This window comes from Podarcis pityusensis (assembly GCF_964106645.2).
Source record: "Podarcis pityusensis genome assembly, chromosome: 3".
NCBI lineage: Eukaryota > Metazoa > Chordata > Lepidosauria > Squamata > Lacertidae > Podarcis > Podarcis pityusensis.
Genome location: NC_138026.1, coordinates 5,407,742 through 5,425,077, shown reverse-complemented (window position 1 = coordinate 5,425,077; position 17,336 = coordinate 5,407,742). Strand labels below are relative to the sequence as shown.

The window sequence follows — 17,336 nt, the reverse complement described above, 5'->3', positions numbered from 1 at the left end:
CTTGCTTAAACATTTGCTAGATCAATTAAAGCAGTTTGCTGGTGTTTATTCTCCAAATGGATTGCTTCTTCCCTGCAAGCTCTCCTATATACTTTGAATGTGTAAGCTGAAATACTTGACTCATGAACCCCAAACAAAGCTATAAGCTGGTGCCAGAAACTAGAAAAGATGTACACTGCCTTTCTCTTCAATGTAAGCTAAGTTTATCTGTATCATCTGTTATCTCAGTCTGTATGTCTGTCATTTGTTCAACAGGAACCCTGAAATCAAGACCACAGACAGTGAGGATATACCCCCATGCTTTTTGAAGTGTGCTCAACAAATTAAGCAAGGGATGGATGCAATCTTATGACAATGATTATCTAAATGAAAGGCAATGGGATTATTTACAGATTGTATCTTTCTTGCAAAAGAGAACCTGGCAATTTGTGCAAATAGGACTGGCTTAACTGGCTGGGCTACTAAGACAACAGCAGGGCCTTTGTCAGTCAGCATGTCATAGACCTTTAGCTATAGGACCCAGGAAAACAAGACGGCATTCTTTGCATAACACATTGTAAGAAGAAGTACACTTGAAAAGGTACACATGATAAATACTGCTGTGTTCCCACAGAGAAGGGAGATTTTGGGGGCCAGTATTTATGTGCAACCTTTTTTCAAGGGCCTGCACTAAACCAAATTGTGCTGACTGAAAAAGGGTCATTTCAGCAGATAGATACCGGATCATTCCTCCTAAAAGGCAGATAAGAAATCAGCATTATTGTTATTAGTAAGATAATCAAAAGTTTCCTATCCTTGTATCAAGGAGGAGTTCATCTCAGCTTATCCCATTTTATCCTACACTAAAAGGCTCCCCGTCTTGTACAAAGAAACACAAGCCAGGGATTGTAGGAGAGTGCCTGGATTCAAAGCACAATCCACAAGTCCCAGCTGAGTGTTAAAATACAGTGGTATCTCAGTTTTTTAACTTAATCCGTTCCAGAAGACTGTTCAAGTTCAGAAACCGAGGCGCAAAGGGCAGTTTGCAAATATAATAGAGAAAATTGAGGAAAAATAGCATATACACTCAGTGGAAGCCGTTCAACTTCCGAGGCACGTTTGAAAACGGAAGCATTTACCATATTTTTCGCTCTATAAGACGCACCAGACCACAAGACGCACCTAGTTTTTGGAGGAGGAAAACAAGAAAAAAAATATGCTGAATCTCAGAAGCCAGAACAGCAAGAGGGATCACTGCGCAGTGAAAGCAGCAATCCCTCTTGCTGTTCTGGCTTCTGGGATAGCTGCGCAGCCTGCATTCGCTCCATAAGACGCACACACATTTCCCCTTACTTTTTAGGAGGGAAAAAGTGAGTCTTATAGAGCAAAAAATACGGTACTTTTACGGCGTTCAAAAACTGAAACGTTCGTCAATGGAAACGTTCAAAAACTGAGGTACCACTGTACCTGTTTGGGGGAAAGGTAGAGTCAGGCTCTCATTCTGTTCTCTCTTCCTCCAAAACAGTCAATATAATGTATTAAATGTATTCTGAGCAGGAATGCATTTGCAACAGCTCTCTATTCCTATATATTAGAATAAGTTACCTTGTCTGGAGTCCTGTTTTTATGTCCTAATTCTTACCTATGGCTTAGGGGGCATTTAATGATAATGGTGCAGAAATAGTTGGTAGCAGTGCATTAGAGGTCAAGAACTGCTCTTCTAAAGCAAAGAACAAGCACTTTAACAGTCATAGAGAAAATAATGACTATAATGCTTCAAGTCTTTTCTTTGGTCTGCATTCTTGAGGTTTAAGGCCTTAAGTAATAATGTGTGTTAACTGGTACCAGTGATAAGAAGGAAACCAGAATGAGAATATCTGCACAGGAAGCTTACAGCAGGCTTTCTCCAATCAGGTTTGTAATATGGATGCTAACACTTACCAATAATCCAGAATGTTCAATTACATTACAAATGCCTTTCATCTGTCTAAACAACAACCAGGTGTTAGAATAAAGGAGCCGAGAGATACTCAGAGGCAAATTAAGTGTCTTGTGTAAAACGGTCTTTGAACTTCTTGCATCAAGCTCACTGTGGCCATTCTTGTATAGTTACAGGTTCTTGACATTTCTTAGTTGGAGCAGCTAAAGATTCTTTCCAAATATCCCAATGTTTAACATACACAGATAGTGTGGCTTAGCAGGAGGGGGATAAGAGAAATATACCGTATTTTTCACTCTATAAGACGCACCAGACCACAAGACCACAAGTTTTTGGAGGAGGAAAACAAGAAAAAAAATATTCTGAATCTCAGAAGCCAGAACAGCAAGAGGGATCGCTGTGTGAAAGCAGCAATCCCTCTTGCTGTTCTGGCTTCTGGGATAGCTGCGCAGCCTGCATTCGCTCCATAAGACGCATACACATTTCCCCTTACTTTTTAGGAGGGAAAAAGTGAGTCTTATAGAACAAAAAATACGGTAAATGAGAACGTACTTTTTAGAATAGCTAGGACTAGTTTCCATTAGGCATGCATGTCTGGCATACATTAGTTCAAGTCCACTCTGCATCATCAAGATATATCCAGTAACTGGTAGCAGAAACATAATCCCATAATCTCTGGCCTTAGAATCAAGAAGACTTATCCCTTCACAAAGAGGGGGCCTTTCAGAATACAACAGGGCAGGCTTGATGTAATAAAGGGAGAGAACTCAATTTGTCTCCCTGTACAAGCTAGGCTATCAAGGTGACCTTGCCTAGTACGATCCAGCTGTCAAAATCTACCTCTCAGAGTGGGCCTTTAGTGTTCCAGCAAAAAGCAAACACCTTGCTTTCACTCGTATCAGCGCACGAGTGTTGCATATTTTGCACACACGCAAAACTATGAAACATCACTACCTCATCACAAAAGTGTCTGCACTCATAGGGGGAAACACGCCAGAAATGCGCGCGCACACACGTAGTCTGTGACTGGCTACCACAGTGTTCCATACCACCAAAATGGAAAAGGGACGCATCTGTTCAATCCAAACGGCCGCTTGGGTCTGCTCCAAGTTAAATATGCTGTTGTCTCCAACATACAGTGTCCTCAGAGTGCCTCCCCGATCCTTCTCATTCATAGGACTGACTCTTTAGATTCTAGATCTTTAGTGCTAGGTGGCAGAGCGGCAAATGTGGTGTCTTGGCTTCTGTGCATTACCAGAGGTGACGTTTCCCCCTCAGCCTTGCTGTTTGGAATGGCTTCTACGCAGACTTCATTTAGTTTTTCTTCTGCTTTCTCCTTGGCTTCTTTCTGATTCAGATAATGAAGGATACCTGCTCCAAAGGCATCCCCTTCTACATTCACAACTGTAGTGGTCCGGTCCCTGGTCAATTGGGAAAGAGCACAAAGGGAACCCGGTGTTAACAAAACATCACAGGAGATGAGATTGCTCAGTCAGCCTACAGGGTACCATGTTTCCCCCAGATGTATACAGTTCAGACGTCATGAGAAACTGAGTAGAGCTTCTGAGAATTTGCTCCATTTCTGTGAGCAGGCTCAGGGTCAGAAGCAAAGCCCACCTCACGCAGAATACTGCTCCCCCAGTTCTACTTACATGCAGCCCAACAAGCCTTGAAACCTTGAAGAAGGGCCACAGCCTACAGGCAAAGAATCTGCTTTGCATGCAGAAGGTTCCAAATTCAATGCCTGGTATCTCCAGGTTAGGGCTGAGAGAGACCTGGTCTAAAACACAAGAAAGCTGCTGCTTCCAAGCACAGTTCAAAGTGTTGGTGCTGACCTTTAAAGCCCTAAATGGCCTTGGCCCAGTATATCTGAAGGAGCGTCTCCACCCCCATCGGTCAGCCCGGACACTGAGATCCAGCGCCGAGGGCCTTCTGGCGGTTCCCTCATTGCGAAAAGCCAAGTTACAGGGAACCAGACAGAGGGCCTTCTCAGTAGTGGCGCCCACCCTGTGGAACACCCTCCCATCAGATGTCAAAGCAATAAACAACTACCTGACATTCAGAAGACATCTGAAGGCAGCCCTGTTCAGGGAAGTTTTTAATGTGTGGCATTTTAGTGAATTTTTGGTCTCTGTGGAAGCCGCTCAGAGTGGCTGGGAAACCCAGCCAGATGGGTGGGGTACAAATAATAAATTATTATTATTATTATTATTATTATTATTATTATTCAGTGTGGACAATACTGAGAGAAGCAGAATGAGAAGGATCCACACATGAGCTGCTTTCCTGTTTTCCTCCGTCGCAACTACAGGCAAATGTAGCCACCATGAGAATGAACAAGGACAAACCTGAACAGCCACAGCAATGACCTCCTTATTCCCTCCAGTAGAAATAATGAAACAGCTCTCCTCCTTGATGATAGCTCAGTCAGTAGAGCATGAGACTCTTATAAGTGGTGCTCCAGCCACAGAGGCTAATAATAATAATAATAATAATAATAATAATAATAATAATTTATTATTTGTACCCTGCCCATCTGGCTGGGTTTCCAACAGAATATTTAAATACAATAGTCTATTAAACATTAAAAGCTTCCCTAAACAGGGCTGCCTTCAGATGTCTTCTAAAATTCTGGTAGTATTTTTTCTCTTTGACATCGGGTGGGAGCCACTACCAAGAAGGCCCTCTGCCCGGTTCCCTGTAACTTGGCTTCTCGCAGTGAGGGAACCGCCAGAAGGCCCTTGGCGTTGGACCTCAGTGTCCGGGCAGAACGATGGGGGTGGAGACACTCCTTCAGGTATACTGGACCGAGGCCATTTAGGGCTTTAAAGGTCAGTGGTAATCAAAAACAGTGATTACTATAGCTGGCTGGAGGCATCAATACTTATATTGTCCAAGGGTCTGACTCTAACCAGACAGGGCAGCAGCAGTTCCAGGGGAGGAGAGGCTACTCTCTGCTGAATTGTGGCTTGTCTCATAGGAAAATGGAAGGCTGCTTTATAGCGAGTCAAACCAATAGTGCATCTAGCCCAGTATTGTCAGCGCTATTGGCACCTGCTCTTCAGCGTTTCAGTCCTATCTGGAGATGTTGAGGATTGAACCTGTGACCTTCTGCAAGCAGAGAGGGTGCTCCAACACTGAAGCTACCTACAGCTCCACCCTCCACAATGCTTCTCTCTTAGGGCTTGTCCACACTTATCTTTTGTCCCACTCTTTCCAAGCACAGGCCCACGCTTAAAAGCTCTTGTGTCCCAAGCATTTTCTTTTTTTTGGTCTGAGCTTTCCCCACTTTTCAGCGTTCAATCGGAGCAAATGTCAATCTGGGTTCTCCATGGATTGCTATTTGCTCCAACTGAGCTTTAAAGAGCGGGTTTTCGTACGGAGCTTTAAAGTACAGACCATGCCTGGAAAGAGCAGAGGAAAGGGAAGTGTGAATAAGCCAAAAGTCAATCATTCCCAGTGCTGCCAGACAAAAAGTGCCTGGAGGGGTGGATTGTAGGAAAGTAAGTTGCTATGGAGAGAAACTTTAGCTCCCCTCACAGGAACACAACAAACTGTCTTATAGCTTGTCAGACTGTTGGTCAATCTGGACCCAAATTGTTTACTGACTGGTAGACTGCAACCCAGAGTGGATCTACACACAGAAAAAAACACACTATATATAAGTCAGAAATTAAATCGTTATAACAAAAAAAAACCTATGTAAAAATCGCATAGAAAATATGTTTGTTCTCTGGCGCCATCTGGTGTTACACATTCAAAGCATTGGTGGTTTTGTGTTTTTTTTTACTAATGTAGCTGAGTCCCTAATTACTTTAACTGGGGATTCTAAGGATAAGCTGTGCCATAACATCATCAAGATTGGCCCTTGATAACTGACCTACAGTATACAGCATCTCTTTCATTTTTTAGGTTCCTGCCTTTTAGGAATTCTGTACTTCATTCACACTGTCAGCTTAAAAAAATATATATTCTGAAATGTATTGTTATGAGTTTGTGGGGAGGAGGCAGGCAAGCTAATTCCTGGATCCAGCACAGATTCAACTGCTGGAATAGCCAAGCCAGCCGGATCATGGCCCACTAAACATGGGAATGGCTCTGTGCCAAAGGACAAACGTGTGGGTCTCCCTTTCTCAACGTTCTGTTAGTTAGAAAGACAAGAGGCTGGAGTTGAGTGATGTGAGCTAGAAGCTGGATGCAAAAGTGGCAGATTGGAAACGCAGAGAGAGGGAGAGAGAGAGAGAGAGGAAGAGAGAGAGAGAGAGAGGAAGAGAGCGTCATGGCTGATTTCTGCTAGGTTTCAAGGCTGTGGCTATGGGAGAAGCAGGACATTCTTGGCATGTCAATGCTGTGAGCCCCTCCATCATAGGCTCAGCTTGTATATATGTGTAAATAAACCATATATCTTAAGGACACTACAGTCTCCACGGTACCTCGTTGCAAAGGAAACACAATCTTGGGCGAAGCACCTGGAACCCCAGGAATCTCCCACCACTTGGAGACTGGAGTGGTGTGCAACAGTATGCTCCCCTCAAAATATAATATTCAGTTCATGCCACCAACCACCTGCAACGATGCCACAATAATGTGTGCCCTAACCACACACCAAGTACTTACACAATCCAGTCAACAGCCAATATGAGGGAGATGTCATTGGTGGGAAGTCCAATTGCCTCCAAGATAATAGCTATGGTGAGAACTCCTCCCGCTGGGATTCCAGCAGCTCCCACGCTGGATGCAGTTGCCGTTACACTGTCAACGGGAATCAATATTGGTTACTGTTGTGCTGCAATGGCACATAAGCATAAAAGTGCCAAAGGTTTCCTTTTTTGTCTAGGGATATTTCTACCTTCCCACATGCTGGCACAACATGTTCCAGGTAAAAAGGCAAAGGACCCCTGACAGTTAAGTCCAGTCACAGACGACTCTGGGGTTGCGGCACTCATCTCGCTTTACAGGCCAAGGGAGCCGGCATTTGTCCGCAGAGTTTTTCCGGGGTCATGTGGCCAGCATGACTAAGCCGCTTCTGGCGCAACGGAACACTAAAACCAGAGCAGTGCACGAAAACGTTGTTTACCTTCCTGCCGGAGCAGTACCTATTTATCTACTTGCACTTTTTGGCCTGCTTTTGAACTGCTAGGTTGGCAGGAGCTGGGACCGAGCAACAGGAGCTCACCCCCTCGCGGGGATTCGAACCGCCGACCTTCCGATCGGCAAACCCTAGGCTCAGTGGTTTAGACCACAGTGCCACCCACGTCCCTATGTTCCAGGTACTTAGATGTAAAAACAGAAATGCTTTTTTGCAACACAGATGATTCATATCACCATTGGGAACCATACACTTACTACTAGCGCTAGGTTTAATTTTGTTCATCATGGTCTCCATTTGCATCACACTCACAATTCAAAGCGCATATATTTCTCCAAGCTGTATTCTGCAGATCTGAATCACTGTTGTGCACATTCATCTTAATTATGTATCTATTTATCTTATTTTCTTAAATTTGTAGCCTGCCTTTTCACCAGACGGTGCTTAAAATAGCTAACAGCAATACAATACAATAAAACATTAATAAAAGAAAGCAAAAAAGAGGAGGCATCAATAGAAACAACCAGTTAAAACCAATGGCAATGTATTTATACATCAGCTTAGGATCAAAGGCTTTTGCCTCCATGCAGAAAGCCACAGAAATGGGGTTAGCTTGGTCTGCCTTGGAAGGGAACAAGTGGCAGACTTTGGGCTCTCAAATTTCAGTGGCCCCCTGTGTGACGCTAAAATTCAGTGCGCACCCAAGTGCCACACTCTGTTCCACATCATTGTTGTGGTGCCCCCTGCAGTGCTGGTGCCCAGTGTGCCCAAACCGGTCATGCTACCCTGAAACCGCCTCTGCTAGAAGACCCAGCTTGGCCCTTTTACAAGACTCTTTCGCCCGACACGGGACTCAAACCCACAACCCTGAGATCATGAGTCTCATGCTCAGACCTTCTGCCCATCTGAGCACTTATTCACAACTGCAAAATATACTGTTTTTTCACTGGGAGGAGAAAGTTGCTGATGTTTTCAGCACATTGAACCCAGACTACACCCATGAAGTGGAACACTGTCCATGGGGTGCTGTCTTAAGAGGACACTATTTTCTGCCTATTCCCCCTGCAGACTCCTGTGCTCCCACCCCCAAAGAAGGTCTGAGGGATCCTCCCTCCAGAACAGCATGTTGAGCGGCACTGGACACAACCGGCAGGACTGGTGGAAGGCTTACTCCCATGGATCTGAGTACTTTCCGCAAATGAAAGCTCCTTCATCCACAGAAGGGAAAGCCTGGATTTAACCCACCACCTCTGTGAAGGGCACACGTTCTAAATAGTACTAGCGGTGCAACCAAGAAAGCTGCAAGAAAGCAAGCTGTTGTTTCTCTCTTGCACCTTTACAGCTAGATAACTCCATTTATTGCATATCCACAGTGGAGCTATCGCTGCATTCGGCCATCAGAAAAAAGCAGCTTTGCAATGCAACTTACAGAATGGTGAAGATCTGTCCGCTATTGAGCTCATGGTTGTTCAGCTGGGCAATAAAGATAGCAGCTACACACTGAAAAATGGCAGCTCCATCCATGTTCACCGTGGCCCCAATTGGCAGAATAAACCTGCTAATTCTTTTGTCTATTCCATTGTTCTCCTCGATGCATTTCATCATTGATGGAAGAGTTGCAGAGCTAAATGTGGCCAAGAAAGGATATCATCATCAGGTCTGGCAATGTATATAACCCATTAATATAAACATTCTAACAGCTGGATCTCTCTGCCAGCCTAAACATATTGTGCAGCATTCCAGGTACATGCCGTTCCAGGGTAACCCGGGAACTGAAAAGAGCTCCACAGTCTGTATTTCCAAAAGATACACCCAAGTCTTATAAGAGGAAAAATAAAGGGCGGTCTAGGGTACATTTTAAAATTGCTGTTTTTGTTTCAGAGCTGTTATGACTAGTTTAAGCAAGACACTGTCCAAGAATTTAGATTACACTGGATTTCATAATTTGTCTTGATGGCCAAAAGTAGACAATTTGCACCTCAGCTATCTCACACTATTAGGGAGGTGCTGCTATTTTCTCTGGCCATTTAAAACTGGTGAGAGCCATCCTAAGTGGGAAAGGGAGTGAAGCAACAGATCATTTACAACTCCTGGCTTGAGCTGCCCACGATGGGGTTGCAACAGGGACGTCTCTCTCTTTTTAGCCCTCGCCCAATTGTAAATGCCCCCCACCCGCTTTGAAACTAATAAGAGGAAATGGCTATGTCAGTCTCAAACTGGCATAGCTTGTGAGCCTGATCTTGGAGCTTCTTGGAGGATCTTGGAAGACTTTGGATCCAGTGGAACCAAGGCTGCCTCTGGCCTGCTCCTGAAATGCCTTATTTCGGGCCCTAACTAATGGCTACTACCATTAGCAGGTCTACACCTGCAGAGCTTTCCACGTGCAAGGAGAAACGGGGCTCTTTGGTGGGCACCCCTGCTCTGCTGGAGAAACTTCACCCCATCTTAAATCTCTTCAGCCAGTGGATCAGGAGGGCAGGATTACTCTGTCAAATTCTGACAGCTATATTAGGGTATATGGACATGGGACATCCAAATATGATTCTAAAAGCCTGTGTGACATTTTGAGAAATTAGACACCCATAAGAGGGTTTCTTGTGTTGCAATAAAAGCTATGAAAATGACTAAGCAGGTCATTAACCTAGAATTATTACCCTGAATTAGAATAATGCTATTCCCATTACACATATAAAAGCTTACATCAACCAACCTGGAACAAGTGGCAAAAGCTGTTGCAAACGGTGTTATAAGTCCTAGCAGAAAAGTGAAAGGGTTTTTGCGTGTAATTGCAAAATAAATAAGTGGTAAAACGACCAGTCCATGGATGAAGTGGCCCAGAATCGAAGCAAATATATATTTCCCAAGGCTCGTCACCAGAAGCATGATGTCGTCCATTTCCACTATCTTGCTTCCAACAAGAAATGTAATGCCAATAGGTACATACCTGCAGGGAAGTTCAACATTAGTAAGGAACAAGGTCTTTAAAGTGCCATAAACCAAAGCATGTGAAGAATGCAACAGCCATGCCATACAGACCAAGTCTGGAATAACATTCTAATTAAAACATTTGACTAAGGTTTGTTCTTTGATGAGCATATTTCCCCCCACAAACAATATTACCCTTTCTGCATTGCCTACATTTCCCAAACCCTTATATTTAAGGCCCACCCTCATTATTTGTCAGCTTCCATGCTGTGCTAAATCAGCCCTGCAGCACTGATCCAGCTCAAATGGGGCAGGGGAAGATCTGAGAGCTACAGGTAAAATATCTGTGCTCCCACAGCAAAACTGTTACTGTCTCTTCCTCTCATCTATTGGGCAAGGGACATCATATCAATGCTACTGTTTAAATAAGTGTGTGGGCCTCCTAAATACATAGGAGCAGAACAAATTGATCCAAGCTTACAAAAGGTCCCAGGTTGGCTCTCTTGCATTTCTTGGTATGGCCAGGAAATATTCCTGTCTGAATCCCTGGGGAGTGGTTGCCAGACATATAGACAATTCTGAGTAAGATAAACCAATGGTTTCACTAAGCATAAAAACAACATTATTTGTTTTTAAATATGATTTGAGCATGAAACCTAATGAAGTTGATGTTTTGAATCCCACTTTAAAAAAAACAACTTAACTGTTTGATCTTTTAATCTATAGCTGGGTGGCTTTTCTTCAATTTGCTAATTAGTATTTCAAAGAGAGAGATAATAAATTCCAGAAAAGGAGAAAAGCAGCCCTGAGAATTTCTGTTCATTCCAGGGTCAAGTTAAAATGTATGCCCATAATCTACAAAGTGGAGGATTATTTGATGACTGATTAACTTGGAGTGTTGGCTTAGTAATGACAAAATGACGATGCCACCTATCAATTGCTTTAATATTACAAAGGCATTATATTTAGGAATTGCGGGGGGCGGGGAGAGGAATCCTACTCAGATTCCAGAGCAAACACACCTGATAGCTTTGCAAGAAGGTCCATAAAAATGTTTTGCGTTTAAACTCCCAAAAGTAGGGCATCCATAACTAGGACTGACTAACACCCAGGGCTTCTTGTCTCTGCATGCTTTGAATTCATATACAATGTCACACAAGAATATATCACCGAGGGCAACTGCTCCACATTAAGTAGTGTAAACAAGCAAATAAATAAATTACAGAAGTAGTCTTTTTCTTTACAATCACTTGTGTGTACATCAACTTGTGAGTCAATGATGTTCTGGTATAATCAGTGTTTCTTCCCACAAATGGGTTTAACTATCAAGCTGTACAGTGAAATCTTAACGGTATACAATCAATAGTTTAGAAAACTGGGCCAATCTGTCCTTATATGCATCTCTCCCAAGGCCTTCTTGGTAGTGGCGCCCGCCCTGTGGAATGCCTTCCCATCAGATGTCAAGGAAAGAAACAACTATCTGACTTTTATAAGACATCTGAAGGCAGCCCTGTTTAGGGAAGTTTTTAATGTTTGACTTACTATTGTATTTTAATATTTTGTTGGAAGCCGCCCAGTGTGGCTGGGGAAACCCAACCAGATGAGCAGGGTATAAATAATAAATTATTATTATTATATAAGTGATAATACAGGTCTACACAGGGACAAGCAGCCAGGCCTTCAGGTCTTTCAGCCCTGCAAAAGTCGCACACGCCCTTTGGCCACTTTCAAATCTAAGTATTATATGACACAATTGGCATTTTACTGTTCAGGTTTGGATTTTTTTATTTTTTTATTTTAATGTTTTATGGCTTTATTATTATTATTATTCTGCTGGGACCACCAAGAGTGGCTGGGAAAACCCAGCCAGATAGGCGGTGTATAAATAAATAATAATAATAATAATAATAATTATTATTATTATTATTACTACTACTACTACAGAAAGAGTCTCTCTGGCCTTCTATTTGTTAGCCTAAGGAAGGCTCCTTTTTGTGGAGCAGTTGCCCTTGGTGATATATTTTTGTGTGACTTTGCATTTTGCTATTATATCACTAGCCTGTGTACTGTTTGTTGAATTCGTATACAGCAAGTCCTTTTGGGAGTGATGGGATCTGACAATGTTCTGTTACTCTCAGGGGGAACAGTATGGGAAGAAAGCATGGCTGCCCCCAGTGTTTACGCTGAGAACTTGGGGGGGCCAATCTTTAATGAGCTCATCCATCCCTAATTATCCTTGGAAGTAAAAACCTTAAGCTGCTCTAATACAAATCCCTAAAGGCAAGTACTAACATAAAGGTCTGGTTTCTAAGGTCATATGTTCTATGAGATTCGTTCCATTGCTTACAGACCAAGCCCAACATTGGACGCTATTAACTGCTGAGAAAAGCTTCTTAAGAAGATGCAGGCATACACCCTCTAAAATGATGAATTTCAAGTAAAGCAGTGATTATGTGTGAAGTCTAGCTTCCACTTTCCCTTTTCACCCAGGAAGATTTTATGAACCAATACCTGAACGTTGCCACCTGCAGTCAAATATTCTGAAAATGACTGCTTGATAAGGGGTGAGCTTGCACAACATCCAAGTTTACTGTCTCACTGTGAACACCTTGTTTCAAGGAGGATGCCCGATCCCTTAAAGCATGGGTTTTATGTGGGAGACTAGGCATAACTACTTAACAGATTTTATTTGTAAGACAGTGAAAGAAACAAATAGTTTTCAGACCGGACTGTGAGCCAATGTGGTGTAATTAGTAGGAGAAACTTTTCTTTTGAACAGAAAACTTCAAGGCAGAATACCCTATCATGCACATCCCTTCTCCACCCTATTCCAAACCCCTATTTTTTCCTGAACAAACCAGCTCCAACTTGCACCTTCAGCCCAGTATACATGAAGGAGCATCTCCACCCCCATCGCTCTGCCCAGACACTGAGATCCAGCGCCGAGGGCCTTCTGGCAGTTGCCTCACTGCGAGAAGCCAAGTTACAGGGAACCAGGCAGGGGGCTTTTCCGTCGTGGCGCCCGCCCTGTGGAATGCCCTCCCGTCAGATGTCAAAGAGATAAACAATTATCAGACGTTTAGACGACATCTGAAGGCAGCCCTGTTTAGGGAAGTTTTTAATGACTGATGTTTTATTTTATTTTTAATCTTTGTTGGAGTTGGGACATGGGTGGTGCTGTGGCTTAAACCACAGAGCCTAGGACTTGCCGATCAGAAGGTCAGCGGTTTGAATCCCCGTGACGGGGTGAGCTCCCGTTGCTCGGTCCCTGCTCCTGCCAACCTAGCAGTTCGAAAGCATGTCAAAGTGCAAGTAGATAAATAGGTACCGCTTGGCAGGAAGGTAAGCGGCGTTTCCGTGCGCTGCTCTGGTTCGCCAGAAGCGGCTTAGTCATGCTGGCCACACGACCCGGAAGCTGTATGCCGGCTCCTTCGGCCAATAAAGCGAGATGAGCGTTGCAACCCCAAAGTCGGTCACGACTGGACCTAATGGTCAGGGGTCCCTTTACCTTTACCTTAATCTTTGTTGGAAGCCGCCCAGAGTGGCTGATGCAGTTTTTAAATAACAGGATCAAGTGTAGCAGCAGGTCCCCTGTACATTTCAAAGATCCTGCATTTCATATGGCATCTGTACTGCCATATAAGTAGACAGGCAGATGGTGTGCTGCCCTAAGAACTGCATTAATACCTCTTAGGCTGGTTCAGACTTCATACCTGTAAACTAGAAATGTCTATGTGGGTATGTATACATGTAGTTTTCCAGTTCCCCAGTACTGGAACACCAAAGGAAATCCCTAAAAAATTTATTTGCATGGGCACAGAAAGAAGATATGCGATACTGCTTTGATGAATCCAGACCCATCACATAAGAAGAGCCTGTTGGGTCAGGGCAATCTCCAAGTTGGCCTGTGCCTATATTTAGCTGATTTGTACTACTTTTGCTGATGGTAACAGACAAAATTGCCAGAGAGGATTGTCCCAAGGAACACTCACCACATAATCCAAGATACTAAGACCATGGTTGCTTCGTTGAAAGAATTAAAGAAACGGATGAGTTCTTCTCCTTCAGTGCCAAGCTTTTTTAAGGCAACTCCCAAAACCAGAGAAAAGAGGACCAGCCCCAAGATATTCATTCCTTCAATATCCGTGCCAACTGGGAACTGTGAAATAATACATAGTTGTAATATTAAATATATTAGTGCTAAACTCCAATTGTATGAAATTAAATCTTTAGGTCAGTTTTCCCTTTCCCCCTCTTTTGATATGAACTACAGCAGGTCACAGAATGGATAGAAGATACATGCAAAATATTGTAGAAACACCAGGGGACAACTAGAAACAGCCAGTCTCTAGACACAAATGTAAAACCTTGAACAGAAAATATTGTTTCCAAGAGAGCTCAGAATAAAGACAGTAGAGCCTCCTTCGTTCCCAATCTCAAAATTTAAGGGCTAGTGCTTTGTCACAGGATCAACCCCTTCCCACTCATCCCACGTGGTCACAGCCTACTCCATTCAGCAGTGACCATTGCTATCATATAGTTGACATCTTGAAATTCTTCTCTATACACTGATTATACAGACCAATAGGTTAAGAATTACTTCTATATCTGGTTAAATTTTGTGAAAGGAAAGACGGTGTTGTATGTGCATTGACTAAAGGCACACTGAGAGACTCTGATTGTGTGCATTGCCCCTGCCCTGCACTAGACATAATGTCTGAATGGAGTCTGCAAGTGTACATATTGCACACATGTAAACTCTGTGCAGAGTTTAGGGTGACTGTGCATGTATTGGGGGTTCTGCAGGCACAAACCCAAATTGCCCCCATATGTTTGATTGGTGCATATGTTGTCTGAACAAAACTTACATAATCAAGAGTGGTAATCAAAAGCAAGAATAAAACACAGGCATGCTTGTGAAATGTTATATTGTTCATTGTACATCAGGGAGTACTGTGTCCAGTTCTGGGCACCACAGTTCAAGAAGGACACTGACAAACTGGAACGTGTCCAGAAGAGGGCAACCAAAATGGTCAAAGGCCTGGAAACGATGCCTTATGAGGAACGGCTAAGGGAGCTGGGCATGTTTAGCCTGGAGAAGAGGAGGTTAAGGGGTGATATGATAGCCATGTTCAAATATATAAAAGGATGTCACATAGAGGAGGGAGAAAGGTTGTTTTCTGCTGCTCCAGAGAATATATAAATATATATAAATATATAAAAGGATATACAAATATATAAAAGGATGTCACATAGAGGAGGGAGAAAGGTTGTTTTCTGCTGCTCCAGAGAAGCGGACACGGAGCAATGGATCCAAACTACAAGAAAGAAGATTCCACCTAAACATTAGGAAGAACTTCCTGACAGTGAGAGCTGTTCGACAGTGGAATTTGCTGCCAAGGAGTGTGGTGGAGTCTCCTTCTTTGGAGGTCTTTAAGCAGAGGCTTGACAACCATATGTCAGGAGTGCTCTGATGGTGTTTCCTGCTTGGCAGGGGGTTGGACTCGATGGCCCTTGTGGTCTCTTCCAACTCTATGATTCTATGATTCTAGGGCAGGGTGTGTGGGTGTGTATTCAATTGAGATGTTCCATTTTTCCATGTGTCCCAAGAATCCAGCTCTGCTAAAGTGGTAACTCAATATCAAATAGAATATTGCCCATAACAATCCATTTCAGGCTAATGCTGGATTGCATCTATCAGAATCCTAAGCATACCTCTTCAGGAACTTATTTTTGAATAGACATTGACCATATTATTATTATTATTATTATTAACTGAATTTATATACCACCCTGTACCTGGAGGTCTCAGTTCACATAACAAGTGCTGATGTGGCACCATGCTAGAACCCATGGAAACACACACACACACACACCCAGAACTATCCATGGGGCAATAACCTGCCAAATCAGAGATTATTTAGAAATATTTTGTTCATATCTTAGAGATGCTCTGATTGTAAAAAAAAAAAAAATCAAACTATTTAAAATAAGAAACAAAATGAAACATTCAAGAACTAGAAAGGAAAACTGTTCAAAGTCAGCAACAGCTAGCCAGATTTCAGGGACAGCCTAAGGCGTATCATGCTGTGTTTTCAATGTATACAGGACTCCATTATACCAGAGCACCAGGAGATCAAAACATGAGAAAAGGATTCCACATTATTAAGCGTCCAAAAGCCACATTAAAATCTTACAAGAGAAAACAAAAAGAGGTAAATGGTTTCAGTGTGTGTGTGTTTCAAATATAATATAAACCCAGTACAGCACATATTGGCTCTTGCCCTTTGTAGCTTAAGAGTTTTCACACATGCCATCTGAACTGGAATGTAAACAGTCCTATTACAGTGGTACCTCGGTGTACGAACTTAATCCGTTCCGGAAGTTCGTTCTTAAACCAAAACCGTTCTTAAACCGAGGCGCGCTTTCCCTAATGAGGCCTCCTGCCACCGGTGCCCTTCCACCGTTCAGTTTCCGTTTGTAGACCGAGTTAAAGTTCGCTAACTGGGACACTACTTCTGGTTTTGCAGAGTTCTTAAACAGAATAGTTTGTAAACAGGGCTGTTCTTAAACCGAGGTACCACTGTACTCTGATTGTATCTGGACATCATACTGGCCCATCAGAGGCAGCCTCAGCATGGATACTGAAGTCCCCCAAAACTACCGTGAAAGGATTCTCCAACACCACATCCAAGACTTCCACCAGCAGCTTAGTTTGGGAGTTTGTTGCGCATTGGGATGAATGGTACACTAACAACATCCCTGTTCTGTCTCACTGGCCCAACACCACAAACAAGGCATCACACCCAGACCCAGTGCAGATAGGTCTCCAGGGAAAGGATATGCAATGTTTATGGATGAGTGGCGTAAACTGGGCTGGTGCTGCATCAAGCACCTGAGAACAGGGCCACCCAGTCAATTCACCCAGGTTTCAGTTATGCATGCCAAGCCAGCGCTCTCATCTGCAAACAAATAATGGATAACAGATGTTTTGTTCTCGAAAGACCTGGCATTTAGCAGCAACACCACCAGACCAAGGGGGCTTAGCAGACTGGCACCCCCACATTATGAGACACAAAACAGAGAGGGCAATGGCTTTGATGTAACTGGCCAATATGGCACAACCTTAGCAACTGAACTTTTAACAAATGTGTTTTATATAGTTTTAGACTCTAAATATGAAGCATCATGTCGTTTTATGATTTCCTAGAAGATCTGGGACTCCAGCACACTGGTTGCTCCTCCACAATCAGCAAGCCCTAGTAATGGGCGAAAATGTGCCTTTTTCCCCTTTAAGTGACACAAACGAAGAAACAGGCTGATTTGCCTATCCCTCAAACCTATCCATTCTTAAGGAAATCAGCTCTGAGTGCTCACTGGAAGGACAGATCCTGAAGCTGAGGC

The 17,336-nt window shown here is 43.3% G+C and overlaps 1 protein-coding gene across 1 annotated transcript in view; it reads right to left on the bottom strand.

Moving 5' to 3' along the window:
* Window positions 1-1,382: 1,382 nt before the first annotated feature.
* SLC1A4 (solute carrier family 1 member 4) overlaps window positions 1,383-17,336 on the bottom strand; it is a 31,161-nt gene continuing 15,207 nt past the window's right edge. The window contains exons 5-9 of the mRNA XM_080999169.1: window positions 13,925-14,091; window positions 9,718-9,951; window positions 8,437-8,631; window positions 6,536-6,670; window positions 1,383-3,339 (exon numbers count right to left, since the gene is read on the bottom strand). Of these exons, the coding sequence (XP_080855295.1) occupies window positions 3,090-3,339; window positions 6,536-6,670; window positions 8,437-8,631; window positions 9,718-9,951; window positions 13,925-14,091 (981 nt within the window). The 3' untranslated portion in view covers window positions 1,383-3,089. The remainder of the gene's footprint in view (window positions 3,340-6,535; window positions 6,671-8,436; window positions 8,632-9,717; window positions 9,952-13,924; window positions 14,092-17,336) is intronic.